Genomic DNA, 14,675 nt, shown 5'->3' on the forward strand with positions numbered 1-14,675 from the left:
TGGTTGGCGGAGGAGCGCGCGGGCGGGGCGCGCGGAGGTTGGCGGGAGCCGCGAGTTTGAACGCGCGGCGGTTGGTGCGGAGGCAGCGCGGGGATATGGCGGCGGGGCCGTGCGGAGGGGAGGCGGTGGCGGCGGCGGAGCGGCGCGGCCCCGGGAGGCGGCGCTGGGCGCGGGAGGGCGACGAGGAGGCTGAAGAGGCGCCGGCCGTGCTGGTGTTGAGCCACTTCTCGCGGCCGCCGTTCCTGGCGTTCGGCAGCCTCCGCGTAGGCGCCTCCCGCACGCGCCTCCTGCGCATCGACAACCCCAATGCCGAGGAGGCGGAGGTGCTCGTCGACCGCTTCCCGGCCTCGGCCAGGGGCTTCAGCATCGAGCGGCGCTGCTTCTCCGTGGAGGTACCGGGGGGCGTGTGTGTGCCTGTCTGTCTGCGTGTGCCTCTGTCTCTGTGTGTGTGTGTCTCTTGTCCCCACAGAGAGCTTGTCTTTGCAGGACATTTGTTTAGGGAAAAGGTAATACAGTAGAGAGTAAAGCAGGCTTAATCTGGGAATAAATCCTTAAAAGTTCCTCAGGAAACGGGTGGGCGGTAAGGTAGATAAGAAACTGGTTGGATGATCGTATCCAGGGAGTTACGGTCAATGACTCAAAGTCCAGATAGAGATCTGTGATGAGTGGTGTCCCTCATGGGTCTGTACTGGGACCAGTGCTGTTCAATATCTTTGTCAATGATATTGACAGTGAGATTGAGTGTACCCTCAGCAAGTTTGCAGATGACACCAAGCTGAGTGGTGTAGTTGCCACACCAGAAGGACGGGATGTCATCCAGAGGGACCTGAACAGGCTGGAGAAGTGGGCCTGTGTGAACTTAATGAGGTTCAACAAGGCCAAGTGTAAGGTCCTGCACCTGGGTTAGGGCAATCCCTATTTTCAGTACATGATGGGAGATGATGTGATTGACAAGCAGTCCTGCAGAGAAGGACTTGGGGATGCTGGTCTATAAGAAGCTCAACATGAGTCGGCAAGGTGCGCTCACAGCCCAGAAGGCCAACTGTATCCTGGGCCGCATCAAAAGAAGCGTGACCAGCAGTGTGAGGGAAGTGATTCTGCCCCTTTATTCCTTTCTTGTGAGACCTCATCTGGAATACTGTGTCCAGTTCTGTAATCAATGTGAGAAGGATATGGAGCTGTTGGAACAGGTCCAAAGGAGGGCTACAAAGATGACTGAAGGGCTGGGAGCACCTTCCCTACGGTGACAGGCTGAGAGAGTTGGGCTTGTTCAGCCTGGAGCAGAGAAGGCTCAGAGGAGATGTTATAGCAAACTTCCAGTATCTGAAGGGGCTATGGGAAAGCTGGAGAGAGGGTATTCATAAGGGCTTGTGGTCATTGGACAAGGGGGAATGAGTATAAACTGGAGAGGGGCAGATTGAGACTGGACATTAGGAAGAATTTCATTAGCATGAGAGTTGTGAGGCACTGGCACAGGTTGCCCAAGGAAGTTGTGGCTGCCCCATCCCTGGAGGTGTTCAAGGCCAGGCTGGATGGGACCTTGGGCAGCCTGATCTGGTGGGAGGTGTCCCTGCCTATGGCAGGAAGCTGGAACTAGATGAGCTTTAAGATCTCTTCCAACCCAAACTATTCTATGATTCTGTGAAATAGAATCTATGGGTTAATCCCATATTGGATTCTGTGAGTCCAGTCAATGGCAATTTTCCAAAGGACAGTTTTGGTGAAGATATACCTGTGGTCATCCAGCCTCTGTCACAAAGGAAGAAGCTAGAGATCTCTTGTAGCAACGAGCTTATAAAAACAGGTTGGAGTCTTGCTGTGAAATATTTCAATAACAAGTTCCTGTAGCAGTTAATGAATTGAAACTTGCTGACTGGCTTCACTGTATAAACACACATTGAATTAGTTTGTACGTTTTCATTAAATGCATCTGCCCAAGGAGGTGGAACTGAAATGCTCAGGAGAGGGGTCATTTGCAAACTCTCTTTTTTGATTTTGTCTGAGGTATAACCATTCTTTGGTCTGTTAGTGTTGATATCGGCAGAGCACCAAAATGATTCAGTAGAGGTCATGGTGCGTGAAGAACCTTTGCATAGGTCATATGTGGCTCCATGGCTACTTCTTTCATCTGCAGTGTCTTCATGTTTATTCTATGACCTTGTGTGTGAAAAATTTAACACTTCTATTTAGATTCAACTGAAGTTCTGAAAATAACCTCTGATTGGTAGTACAATTATCTCAAAATTACTTTAAAGTAATTACTTGGTTAATACGTGCAAAAAAATACGTAATTTCTTTTACTTACCTTTACTCAAATCTTGTCCTCTCTACTCTGCGTTTTATTTACATGCAGTCTTGCTTGATGTCCATTATGGTTTCATTAAGAGGTATGTGCAGTTTTGGTAAGGCAGCATTTTTGATACATACTGCTTCAATTTACGTGTCAGAGAAAAATAATGTTTAAACGGCTAACAATTTTTTATAATTTCGTGTTGTCAGAATATATGGTATTTCTGCATACTGCTTCTCATATGATTTGATTACTCTATGTTTGATGTTACCAAAGTGTACCTAAGTGCTAGGTATTAAACACTTCTGTTTTCCCACAGCCCGGACAAAGACTCTTTGTTTCTGTAACATGGACACCAATAGAAGAAGGAAAAGTCAGAGAACTGATAGCTTTTACTATTAATGGCATTATAAAGCATCAAGCTGTGCTCCTAGGTGTTGCTGAGCAGCTCCCAAAGAAAAAGGTGTGTGTCTTAATTCTATTACTTTGGCACAGCTGACACAAGTATTGATTTTGTTAGTAGAACATTTAGTGAGGGAGAATTAACATTCATAAATGAAGCTGTCTGTGGGGAACGCCCATTGTCTTCAAAGTTTTTTGGCTGCATTGGAAAGTAGACACTGGTGCATTACATGACCAAAAAAGCTGTTTTGAAGCCTGGAAACAACTTATGGTGAATTGTGGACTAGCTGTTCTTTTTACAGTATTTTTAGACTTCAAATGAATACACTAGTAATGTTCACTTTTACACATAAAATGTATGTATAAAGTCAGCACACTAACTTTTATTTATGGTTCTTTTTCAGAAGAGTCTTTGGGATAATATAAAAAACAAAAGCTCTTCAACAAAATTTAAAAGATGTTCATTGAAAGTTAAAAATGTTAATAAGACCTTTCAAGTTTCCCAGAAAGTGGAGAGACTTAGAAGCCCACTTCAACCACGTGAAAATCAGAACACCATGCAAAACAGTATGTCCCCAGGAAACGATTCTCTTGTTGGCCTAGAAAATAAATTGCCAATATCTCCCATTGGACCAGTGCCAGAGGAACATCTTAATGCTGTTCACACGCCGCTTGCTATGAGAAGATCTACTACATTCTCGGATATTGCTTCCCCTGTAAATGAGGCATTATTGCCTGAAAAAGACAGCTATAATGTCAAGACATTTGTAAATGAGCACGATGAATTAAAATCTGAATGTGTATACAGTTCTACTGGGTTAGCACAACTGCCAGTTTCAAACAATGAAGTAATTCTTAATTGTGCACTCACATCGGTTTGCACTCCAGAACCCTCAACATCTGTGCCTGTTTTAAGTAAAAGGAGAATTTTAACTCCAGAATCTTTTGTAAATGACAGTTATGAAGTAGATATAGATATAGTAAAGCCGCCTGTTCCAATTCTGTCACCAGATCAGTTTGTGAAAGACAGCTTGTCAGATAAGCAATCACAAACTCCTAAATTTGAGGCAGCTTTAATATCGTCTACTACAGAAACTTATGTTGTGAAGAAATTCCTACCTTCAAGATGGAAAAAAAATGGAGAGAAAAGAACAGATGTTCATATAGAACATGAAGCCTTTGAGATGCATAATGTAGAATCACAGGTACTTCATTATGACAAACCTAAAGAAAATCACTTCAGTTTTCTTTCTACAAACGAACTTCAGACCCACAATTCTCGGGGAGACCAACCGAAAAAGCGTCCTGTTCTTTCTGCCACAGTTATAAAAAATAAGCCTGATGCTGCTGAAGAAAAAAGAATGGAAACCCTACACCCAAAATCTAAAAAATGCCTTAGTAACGCTATAATGGCATGTGATAATGTGCCTGTACATACAAAAGCAGAAATGTCTAAACGCCTTCCAGTTATAAGTCCCATTTCAGCTGAAAATAAGTGTAATGATGACAAAGTAAATTCATTTTCTACTGCATCAACAATTTTGTGTCGAAAGAGGAAAAGTGAAATATATGTAGAAAATAGTAAAGTTACAGCTCCAGTGTATGTGGAAGAAGTGGAAAGAAAAAGAACTGCCACACCTAATGTGGACAATAAAACGCATACTATGAGATCACGGACCTTGAAACTCACAAACCGAGAGAGAGGAGGGCAGAGAAAGAAAGCTGGTGAGCAGCCTTTCCTTCATTTACCACTTTCTGAAAGATGCCTTTGATTAAGAAATTTGTTTAACAAACTGAACTGTCTAGTAACAGTCAGGAATATTTCAAATCTGAAATGTGAACCTTTGCAACTTGTTAGATATCTGCATTTTAAAAATTTGAAAACTAGGTCAGAGTTTTAGTTATGTGATTAGCTTCAAAAATTACTTTATTTATTTTATAAACATTAATGACGGTAAGGGAGAAGTCAGTCTGGCAGTTCTCCAGCACAGCCCTTGTTATGTAATTAAAATTTTCTAGAAACTTACTGTACAAGATTCCTGTCACAAATACACTTAGCATTGTGAATATTTGACTCCATTGCTTTTGTCAAATATGTAGTTTCCAAATGTCATTCATGCTGCCTGCTTTTTACTGTCTGTAATTAGCTTGTTGTCACCCCTGTGCAGAACTTCCTGCCTTTATAGTTTGCCAATACTACTTTGCTTGGTGGTCAGAAGTTTCCTTTACATATATGTTAGAAAATATGTCAATATGTGTCAAAATATATGTCAATGTATTTCGGGTTTCCAACATGTTCCATTCTGAAGTATGTGCTAGAATAGGAAAAGAATGAGGGTCTGCACCTAAAAGAAGCATTTAATTTGCAGAATCTTCCTGCAGTCCCTGCGATATAGCTGACAGGCAGAATTCATCATGGCTTTTGGATCAAAATGACACATGCTGCTTTACTCAGTTCAAATGATCTGTTCTATGATCTAGATTTGGTTTGGGGCTTTCAGTAACGCACTCTGGTTTCAGGCTTCTTAGGGCAGTCTACAAAAACCAATAACACAGTAACAGTGTTAATGTTAGGAAAAGCTGTATTATCTTCCAAGTTATTTTTAGTCATCCATCAGGGTAAGGATTAGATGGGCTGGACAAGAAAGTATTCTGTGAGCCCAAAATGGCTTTGATATCTCTTAATCCTATTTGTGAAACACAAAAATGATGACCATTTGAGTTACGTTCTTTTTGACAGTTTTTCTTGAGATATGTAGCCTGTTATTCTTTCAATTGCATAGGCGTTGTCTCTAAACTCCAATAAGAAAAATCATATCTCACTAAGAGTTAACTTTGAAATACCCATCAGTAATTTAAACCACTTAAGATCCAACTTTATTAAAAATTATCAGAATGTATTTAAAATTTATCTTCACACTCTAGAAGTGAATGTTCTATGAAAAATAATACTTCTGCTAAGCAGGAAAGTGTCACCTGTAATTTATGATCTCTGTCTTTTTCATTTCTGAAGTACCATCTCATTGGGGGGTGTCAGGCAGCAACTATAATCATAGAATCACTGGATCACTAGGTTGGAAGGGACCCACTGGGTCGTTGAGTCCAACCATTCCTAACACTCCCTAAACCATGCCCCTCAAAACCTCATCCACCCGTCCCTTAAACACCTCCAGGGAAGGTGACTCCACTACCTCCCTGGGCAGCCTGTTCCAGTGCCCAGTGACCCTTTCCGTGAAAAATTTTTTCCTCATGTCCGGCCTGAACCTCCCTTGGCGGATCTCGAGGCCATTCCCCCTTGTCCTGTTCCCTGTCACTTGGGAGAAAAGGCCAGCTCCCTCCTCTCCACAACCTCCTTTCAGGTAGTTGTAGAGAGCAATAAGGTTTCCCCTCAGCCTCCTCTTCTCCAGGCTAAACAACCCCAGCTCTCTCAGCTGCTCCTCATAAGACTTGTTCTCCAGCCCCCTCACCAGCTTCGTTGCTCTTCTCTGGACACGCTCCAGAGCTTCAACAACCTTCAGCATGCTTTTTTAATTCTTCATTTAATGTCAGTGTAATGAAATGATTGCATTAAAAGTGTGTATTTTTATATATTGAGAGTTCAGAATGCCTAGATTTGCATTTTTTCCTTGTATGTAAGTCTTTCTAACGCTGTGTGGTGTATAGTACTTACTAGCTAGTGCCTTGATGCCTGAACTAACACAAGTCAAGCTGCTCTGAAATGGATATCAGTGTGGTATGCCATCTTACTGTGTGAAGAGGCGAGTCAAGCTTTAAAAAGTCATACCTCTTACCCTAGGTGCTTGTAGAATACACACTTTATCATGTTCTAATGAATGATTTTAGCGATTGGCTTAATGCTTCTAGCTAAATCATAATGAATTGCAAACAGTGTATTTCCTTTTTTAGCTTTTGCTTGTAGTCAAAATGCTTTGCTTAACTCTTCCGTTCAGCAGGAGGTTACTGGTATTTCATATGGGTTCATAGGGAATTACTCCACTTTCATGCTTTATAAGTGAAATAAACCTTTACATGTTAACTTTCACTGACATATTTGTTGTTTATATTTGTATGTTTATGCTTGTAGGTTCTTCACTTCAGAAAGCATCTAAAACTACAAGCAGAATTAGTAAACCCATCCCTGGATTGGCTCAGTCTCACCTGACATTTGTGAAACCTCTGAAAACGGGTAGGCAGATTTCTGGTATTTAGTAAAATGGTATACACTGAACTGAATGTCACAATTGTTGTACTGCTAGTGATTGATAAAGCCCAGCTGGTTAGAGCTGAGATGAAATAGAAGATTCTACCTATAATGAATCAATATCTATTAGAAAAATTTATGTAACCTTTTGTGTTCCGTTCTAATTACCCATAAGAAAATTGGTTGCAACACATGGCCAGCAGAAGGTAAAATATTCCTTTCTTCTAGCTTTGCCTGTATGCGTAAAAGCTACATTACAGATATTCTCAGCTGACTGATAGTTATCAGTGAAATTCCTGTCCGATCTCTGATAACATTTTAATACAACAACAGAATACCTGAAACAACAGGTCTTCATACCAAAAAGATACTGATTTTGCAGTGCTAGTAATATGAAGTTGATCTGGTCAGAAAAATAGATCTGTGAAACTGTTCCTTCTGGTTGTAATCAAACTCAACTTGGTTTTGCCCAAAGGTGTGCATTGCAAATGGCCTAGATTCTAGAAATCTTGTCTTTTTTCTAGTGCTTTAATGGCTTAATCTGTGCTTTGTGGCTGAAATTTATGTAGGGGTGCCTGATCTGCAAGTCACTGAACATTCCAGTGATCTACTTATTTTGCTGTAGAGCTAAATGGAGTGTCAAACATTAATCCCTTCCTCAATGAAATGCCTGTAGACATTTCAAGTACTGCAGAGACTTACTTTTGTGATGGTTTTGTTTCTTTGTTCTTTTTTTAAGTCATCCCTAGGCACCCAATGCCTTTTGCTGCTAAAAACATGTTTTATGATGAACGTTGGAAGGAGAAGCAGCAACGAGGTTTCACCTGGTGGTTAAATTTTGTGCTTACCCCTGATGACTTCAGTGTAAAGACAGACACCTGGCACGGTGAGAGTACAAGAATTTTCACTTTGTATTTTAGTGTTCTTATATTTCATCAATATTAATAAAGCATATACATAAATAGTAGTACTAGCTTGACACTAGTCCAAACTTGTCACTTCAGTTTGTGTAACATTAAACTCTTGGATAAGAGTAGATTTTTGAGTTTTAATTTTTATGTGTCACTTTTCAGCCTTTGACTTAATACCGTTATAAACATAAACCAAATATTCGGTAAAGTGTTTCAGTGGTGATAATGCTAGAAAATGCATCATATGTTAAACCAAAAGCAGTTTTCACATTGTAGACAGTGCTGCCCATCCCAGCAGAATTTTATAACTATCTAACCCTTTTCAGAGTCATGTTTTCCCCTTGTGATAAGTGTGGATGGCAAGTTTGCTCACGCCAAGCACAGCATACCACACAACTGACTAGGGAGTGTGCTCTGCGACAAGTACACACTGGAGTGTGTGGCTGCAGCATGCCTGAGTGAGTGTTGAGTAGGGAAATGAAAAACATTATAGGTGCCACTACTAAAACGATGGTAATGTACTTTTTCCTCTATCTTCAGCTTCAATATGAAATCTGATGATGGTACTGTTAACCTTAACACTGAATTCTGAGCATTCCTTACCTATGAGATGTGTTACGTTAAATATTTGATTAATGTACATGTACTTGACAATTGGCTTAGTGCAACTGCTGATAAGTTTCCTGAGGGATAAATTCAGTCAGAAAGAAAATAAAATGTGAACTTGGAGAGGAAGAAAAACAAACAAGATCGGCAAATCTGCTTTTGAGATGTAAGTGCATACTTCTTGTGTGTGTTTAAACAGTAAATGCAGCTGCTCTTATCTTGGGAGAAGAGAACCATCACAAAACCAGCGTTCCTAAGGCACCAACAAAAGATGAAGCATCTCTGAAAGCTTATACAGCTCATCGTAAGCTGAATAAGTTACGACGTGATGCTTGCCGTTTGTTTACATCTGAAAAAATGGTTAAAGCTATTAAGAAGCTGGAAGTAGAGATTGAAACTAGGCGTTTGCTGGTTCGTAGGGACAGACACCTCTGGAAAGATGTAGGTAAGAACACTAAAACTTTGCATCCTCTCTTTTCTTGTAAGTAGAAAAATGATTGTTCACACACTGAGCTGATATAGTCTAAAACCAGTTAATAGACATTTCTATACTATGAAGTGTTTGCTGGATGTAATATTACAAGATGCTGTCTTGCAGGAGAGAGGCAGAAAGTCCTTAACTGGCTTTTATCCTACAACCCTTTGTGGCTGCGTATAGGCCTTGAGGTAAGTGCAGAATTTATGACTTATAGTCAAAGTTAGAAGGACATATAGCGATTTGGTTTTTTTTTAGTGGGGGATGATTCAGATTTCTGTGTATTTTTTGTTTTAATAATCCAGGTAGGTTCAATTCAGTTAAAAAGGAAAATATTTAATCAAGGAAAGTGGAAGCTAACTCCTTCATCAATAGCACAAAAGTAGTTTTCTTTCAGCTTCTCTCTCTACTAAACTGGAGGAGGATGTGGTTGTCTTACAGGAGTTCCTGATTGATTCCTTAGATGCAGATGATAGTACATATTTTGAAATAAGACTGGAAATTCTAAAATTTCCTTCAATTTTATACTTCAGTGACTGATTTGAAAAAAACTGATTTATTTTTAGAGACTAATTACTACTTCAGAATTTCAGTAATGTATGTTATTCAAAAGACTCCTCATGGTATTTGAGAATTTTTAACAGTTCTGTTTTTTCTCCCTCTTCTTTCATGTTAGACTGTTTACGGAGAACTGATAGCTTTGGAGAGTAGTGGTGATGTTATGGGCTTAGCAATATTTATCCTTAATCGCTTGCTTTGGAACCCTGACATTGCAGCTGAATACAGACATCCCACTGTGCCTCACCTTTACCGTGAAGGTAATCACTACTTCCAAACCCTGGCTACTTTTAGCTCTTAATTTTTGAACTAGCAGTTAATGAGTTCTGTCTTTTTAGGTCACGAAGAAGCTTTGTCAAAATTCACACTGAAAAAATTGCTGTTGTTAGTTTGCTTTCTGGATTGTGCCAAACAGTCCAGAATGATTGACCATGACCCTTGCCTCTTCTGCAAGGATGCAGAGTTCAAGGTAAGAAAGTAGTGATTTGATGTCTCCATTCAATGTTGTCCTAAGACTCAATGTAGAAATTCTTTACTATTATTTTTTATCTGACCATGTACTTTCCTTGAACGAGTCTTGGCTGTCAGCATTTTCCATGACAAATATTACACTGTTAAGATTATCTTGCCTTCCTTTTTTTTTTCTTAGGCTAGCAAAGACCTTCTGCTTGCATTTTCTCGTGACTTCCTGAGCGGTGAAGGTGACCTTTCCCGACATCTTGGGTTTTTAGGATTACCTGTCAGTCATATTCAGACTCCACTTGACGAATTTGATTTTGCTGTAACTAATCTGGCTGTGGACTTACAGTGTGGCATTCGTCTGGTGTGAGTTGATACAGAATTATTTTGAGGTATTCAGGGTGTTTTGTATAATACTTAATATGAGCTCAACTAAAGCATTAACTGTGAAATTCCTTTTTTTAGGAGAACAATGGAACTTCTCACCAAAAACTGGAATCTTTCAAAACAACTGAGAGTTCCTGCAATAAGTCGTCTGCAGAAGATACATAATGTTGACATTGTTCTTAATGTCCTTAAAGAGCGAAGAATTCACTTGAAAGATGAGACTGGTAAGGCCCAGAAATCAGTTTTTTTCTAAGTGCATCAGAGGACAAGTACACACTTTAATTCTTTGTTTTATTTTATAGGTGTTTCAATTGATTCCAGGGATATCGTGGATAGACACAGAGAACGAACATTAGCGCTCCTGTGGAAAATTGTCTTTGCCTTCCAAGTATTATTCAATTACTTTTTGTTACTAATTGCAAATGAGAGAGAATGAAAACACCAGTTTTTCAGGAATATTTGTGAAAGCTTTTACTAATTGAATTTTAGACTATGAAATGATCCGTTTTCAAAGCCACTTTAATTAAATATGCTAACTGTTCCCTAACAATACCATTTAGGAAACATTTTAAGTGTGCTTTTTCCTGTATACATTCATACAAGTTTTTGGAAAAATCTTTTAAGTTTATGATCTGTGCCAGCAGAATTGATAATTAAGAGTAAAATCATCTTGGTCTCAAAACGCTGGTAAGCTCTTACTAGCTGAAGAGAACCTTTTGTGGTTATGCTGGTAGGAAATTGTAGAGTAAGCTCTGAAACTATAGCTCTTCTACTTTTTTCCTTTTTTCAAAAACGGGCAATCTGAAGAAACATTCTTGAAATAAGAATGAAGATTCCTTAGGCATTACTGCAATGGCATTTCAAAGCCCCTGGGAGAAAATTGTAGAGGAAGTAAAGATAGTTTTTATAAGACTAAAAGTTAACTTGATTTGGCTTGTCTTTTTTAGACTAAGTGTCCAGTTTACAAATCCAGCTAGAAGAAGCATATAGTATGAAAGTTAAAATAAAATACAATTTGAGGTGGAATTTCTCCACAAAGTAGTCAGGAATATAAGTGTAATTAACTATATCTAAAGCAAGCATGTCAAAGGCTATAGCCACTGAAATGTCAGAGAGCCAGAAGAATAGAATAAAAATCAAGTATAACTCTTTTCTTACTTAAATACTACCATTTTTCCAAATCTTGTCACCCCAGCTCAAGTCCTCTCAGAATCCTTCAAATGAGAGAGAGGTACACGTGCACGGTAGAAATGCAGGTGCGATTCTGAAATTGGTGTTTCCTCTGCAAGTATGGTGAAATTGCACAGGCTGTTCCGGAGAATTTCCGCGTTTCCCCCAGTTATTAACTAACGAAGTTAACGTTTTACACAGAACAGTGAGAGTATGGATTTAGGTTCTTTTATTTGAAGCAGATGGTAGTAGACACTGCCATCTGTGCTGGCTAGTCCAAATTACCCACTACTGATTCAGTGTGCCTGGTACTGCTAAGTGGTGAGAGTAGTTTCTTTTTAAAGTGCCATATCTATAGCCTCTGCATCCAGCTGCTATAATGTAAGCACATCAGACTGCTAATGACATAAATATGTTTTTTTCCTTCCTAATAGGTAGATGTTCTTCTGAATGTGGAACAGTTAAAAGGAGAAATTGAGTTTTTAAAGAATGCATACAAGAGAAAAAGGCAGTTGGTTTCTCTAAAGACTTTATCTTCTTGTACTCTGCAACGATTTGATAATAGCAGTAACTCCTTGCCTCAAAGTTACAGTGAAAATGTGAAGCTGCTGATGGCCTGGGTTAATGCTGTTTGTGGATTTTACAATATCAAGGTAAAGAGTTTTGTGTACATTTCAGGAAATGCATCCTTTGCTTTCACAAGAAGGCTTATTCGTTACACAGCAGAATACCTCAAACTATCAGATGTGTAGGAGCAGCCTATGATACTTAGTTTTAAACACCTTTCTGGACTTTGTTTAATCTGATTTGAAATAACCGTCTTGCTGTGGGTTTAGGTCCTTTCAAACAAATCTAATTACTGAATTAAAATACTGTTTGGAGTAAAGAGGATTCTTCTCCTCAAAAGTTGTTTGTTTAGAAGGGGCGCGTTTTTTGTACTTTCCAAAAAGAGAAACCCTGTTCAGAGACCTGTCTGTGGTCACAATACGGTCACATCTCTTTTTTCTGAAGGACAAAATACAGCGCTTTAAGACCAATGCAAATTTGGGACTTATTTTTATACTGAATACCTAGAGTAAAAGTATCTATAGAAGTTTCTCAGAGATCCTTCTGTAGAAATGTTGCTTTCTTTGTTGTTTCTTAAATATTTCCATTGGAGAGTCATTGTATGGTGATTCACACATCTCGTTTCTGGTTTCTCGCAGCTGTATGTCACTGCACAGTTAATGTTCAAAGGAAGTACTAGCGTCATAAAAATTTTTGTTAAAAAACTTGCACTTTGTCACTTTGAAAGGTACAGGATAAGAAATTCTATATCCAGTTTATACCGATTATCTGGTTAAAAAGATTCAAGGAACTTGTATCTTTATTTAACAGGTAGAAAATTTCACTGTGTGTTTCTCCGATGGTAGAATATTATGTCATTTGATTCATCATTATCATCCATGTTATGTGCCTTTGGAAGCTGTGTGCCAACGTACAACTCAAACAGTAGAATGCTCAAGAACTCATACAGTGGGACTAAACTCTTCCTCGTCGTCGTCTTCAGAGTCTGATACTTCTCTGAATGCTATGGAAGGAATGTTTGACTCAAGTGAGTTATTTTTACAGCAGTTCATGTTAAATCTATTTTTTATCTACAACTTGATTTGACAAACACTTTCTCTTTGCAAAGCTGCAACTGCCTCAGTCCTATACAAGGAACTCTTGGAGAATGAAAGGAAAAACTTCCAGCTGATCAATGCTGCAGTTTCTGACCTAGGTGGAATACCAGCAATGATTCATCACTCAGACATGTCAAATACAATTCCTGATGAGAAGGCAAGCTACCTTTTACATTTGATGTAAACATGTGAACCTGTCCTGCTCTTCCGTATGCCTCTTAACTTGCTGTGTTCTATGTTTATATAGGTTGTTATTACCTACCTGTCATTTCTATGTTCGCGGCTTCTAGATCTTCGGCAAGAAACTCGAGCTGCTCGATTAATTCAGTCTGCTTGGAGGAATTACAGGCTGAAAAGGGAACTGAAACTTTTTCAGGTACTCTTTGCCTGTGCAATATTCATAGTTTCTGCTTTGAGAAATACTAAGTAGAGAATATAAACTCACTGTTTGGAGTACACAGGTGAATAATATTGCCATTTAAATTGAGGAGTACTCTTTATAACAAAAAGTTATGGCACTTTTGGTGTAATCTACTGTGGCAGTGAAGTCACAGACTCCGTTCAGGTGCAGTAACGAAATCAAGTTTATTATGTACAAGTGAAACTTTATATACCCTTGTCTGCCTCGTTAGCCAGCTTGCCCCATTGATTTTCTGCTTCTAAAGTCCCACAGTGACTCAGCATATCTCTACTTGCTACAAATGTATCTTTTATCTAGCAACCAAAAAGTTCCAGAAGTTCTTCTCACATAGCTGTGTGTTTTCTCCTCCCGCTTAACTGTCTCAGGGATTCTTGCTTAATGATCCCACAGTTTCCTGCCAACGAGTGCAAGGACATTGGCCATATCCTGTACATATGTGGCAGTGGAATCTTCCGTGCCCACATCTCCTCCTTCTTTGTTTACATGAGCTATTAATATATGTCTTAACACTCTATCAATCTTTACACTAGTTTGATGAAGCAAGGCACACAAATCAATATGCTACAAAAACCCAAGTAAAATCATAAAACCTATCATGACTAATTTTATAATCCAAGGTCTAAATCCAACAAAAAGTCCTGCAAATGTCTTTCATTCATTTTATATTTGCAATTTTTCTGTTAAATCTTCTAAGGTATTAATACTTTTATGTATAAATTCTGAATGATCTCATAAATTAATCAAAGGACTAGATAAAACTGCTGATGTGGCATTTATTTGATGACAGTGAGCCAAAGTGTGGCTTAAAATCATAGAAACATTTGGAGTTAGTGTAAATTTGTCTAACGTACATGGTCCTCCTGAAATATGAGAAGGCCATGCTCTATCTCCTCAAATAAAATACAGTCCTCTTGGTAATTGCAGGGAGATGTTGGATTTGGATATATTTGCCAACGTGTAATTACATCATATAAAATAATTTCTACACATACTAAGCAAGAGATTAACATTTTATATAAGCATTACATTTTTGCCTATATAACCAAAGTACTTACTAAAATCTACTTTTATCACACCTAATAAAGAACATCATCTATCAGCAAACCTACTAAACAGGTGCTAAATGGATTG

At 39.0% G+C, this 14,675-nt stretch overlaps 1 protein-coding gene across 2 annotated transcripts in view; it reads left to right on the forward strand.

Annotated features, from left to right (window-relative positions):
• Nucleotides 1-93: 93 nt before the first annotated feature.
• Nucleotides 94-14,675, forward strand: part of ASPM (assembly factor for spindle microtubules) — a 32,035-nt gene continuing 17,453 nt past the window's right edge. For both annotated transcript variants that reach the window (XM_054073467.1, XM_054073468.1), the window contains exons 1-16: nt 94-392; nt 2,610-2,753; nt 3,097-4,417; nt 6,777-6,878; nt 7,633-7,779; nt 8,610-8,855; nt 9,009-9,076; nt 9,562-9,703; nt 9,782-9,912; nt 10,093-10,268; nt 10,368-10,513; nt 10,592-10,677; nt 11,894-12,112; nt 12,837-13,053; nt 13,135-13,280; nt 13,371-13,499. In XM_054073467.1, coding sequence (XP_053929442.1) covers nt 96-392; nt 2,610-2,753; nt 3,097-4,417; nt 6,777-6,878; nt 7,633-7,779; nt 8,610-8,855; nt 9,009-9,076; nt 9,562-9,703; nt 9,782-9,912; nt 10,093-10,268; nt 10,368-10,513; nt 10,592-10,677; nt 11,894-12,112; nt 12,837-13,053; nt 13,135-13,280; nt 13,371-13,499 — 3,717 coding nt within the window. In that variant the 5' untranslated portion in view covers nt 94-95. The remainder of the gene's footprint in view (nt 393-2,609; nt 2,754-3,096; nt 4,418-6,776; nt 6,879-7,632; nt 7,780-8,609; nt 8,856-9,008; nt 9,077-9,561; nt 9,704-9,781; nt 9,913-10,092; nt 10,269-10,367; nt 10,514-10,591; nt 10,678-11,893; nt 12,113-12,836; nt 13,054-13,134; nt 13,281-13,370; nt 13,500-14,675) is intronic.

This window comes from Cuculus canorus, chromosome 8 (assembly GCF_017976375.1).
Source record: "Cuculus canorus isolate bCucCan1 chromosome 8, bCucCan1.pri, whole genome shotgun sequence".
Taxonomy (NCBI): Eukaryota; Metazoa; Chordata; class Aves; order Cuculiformes; family Cuculidae; genus Cuculus; species Cuculus canorus.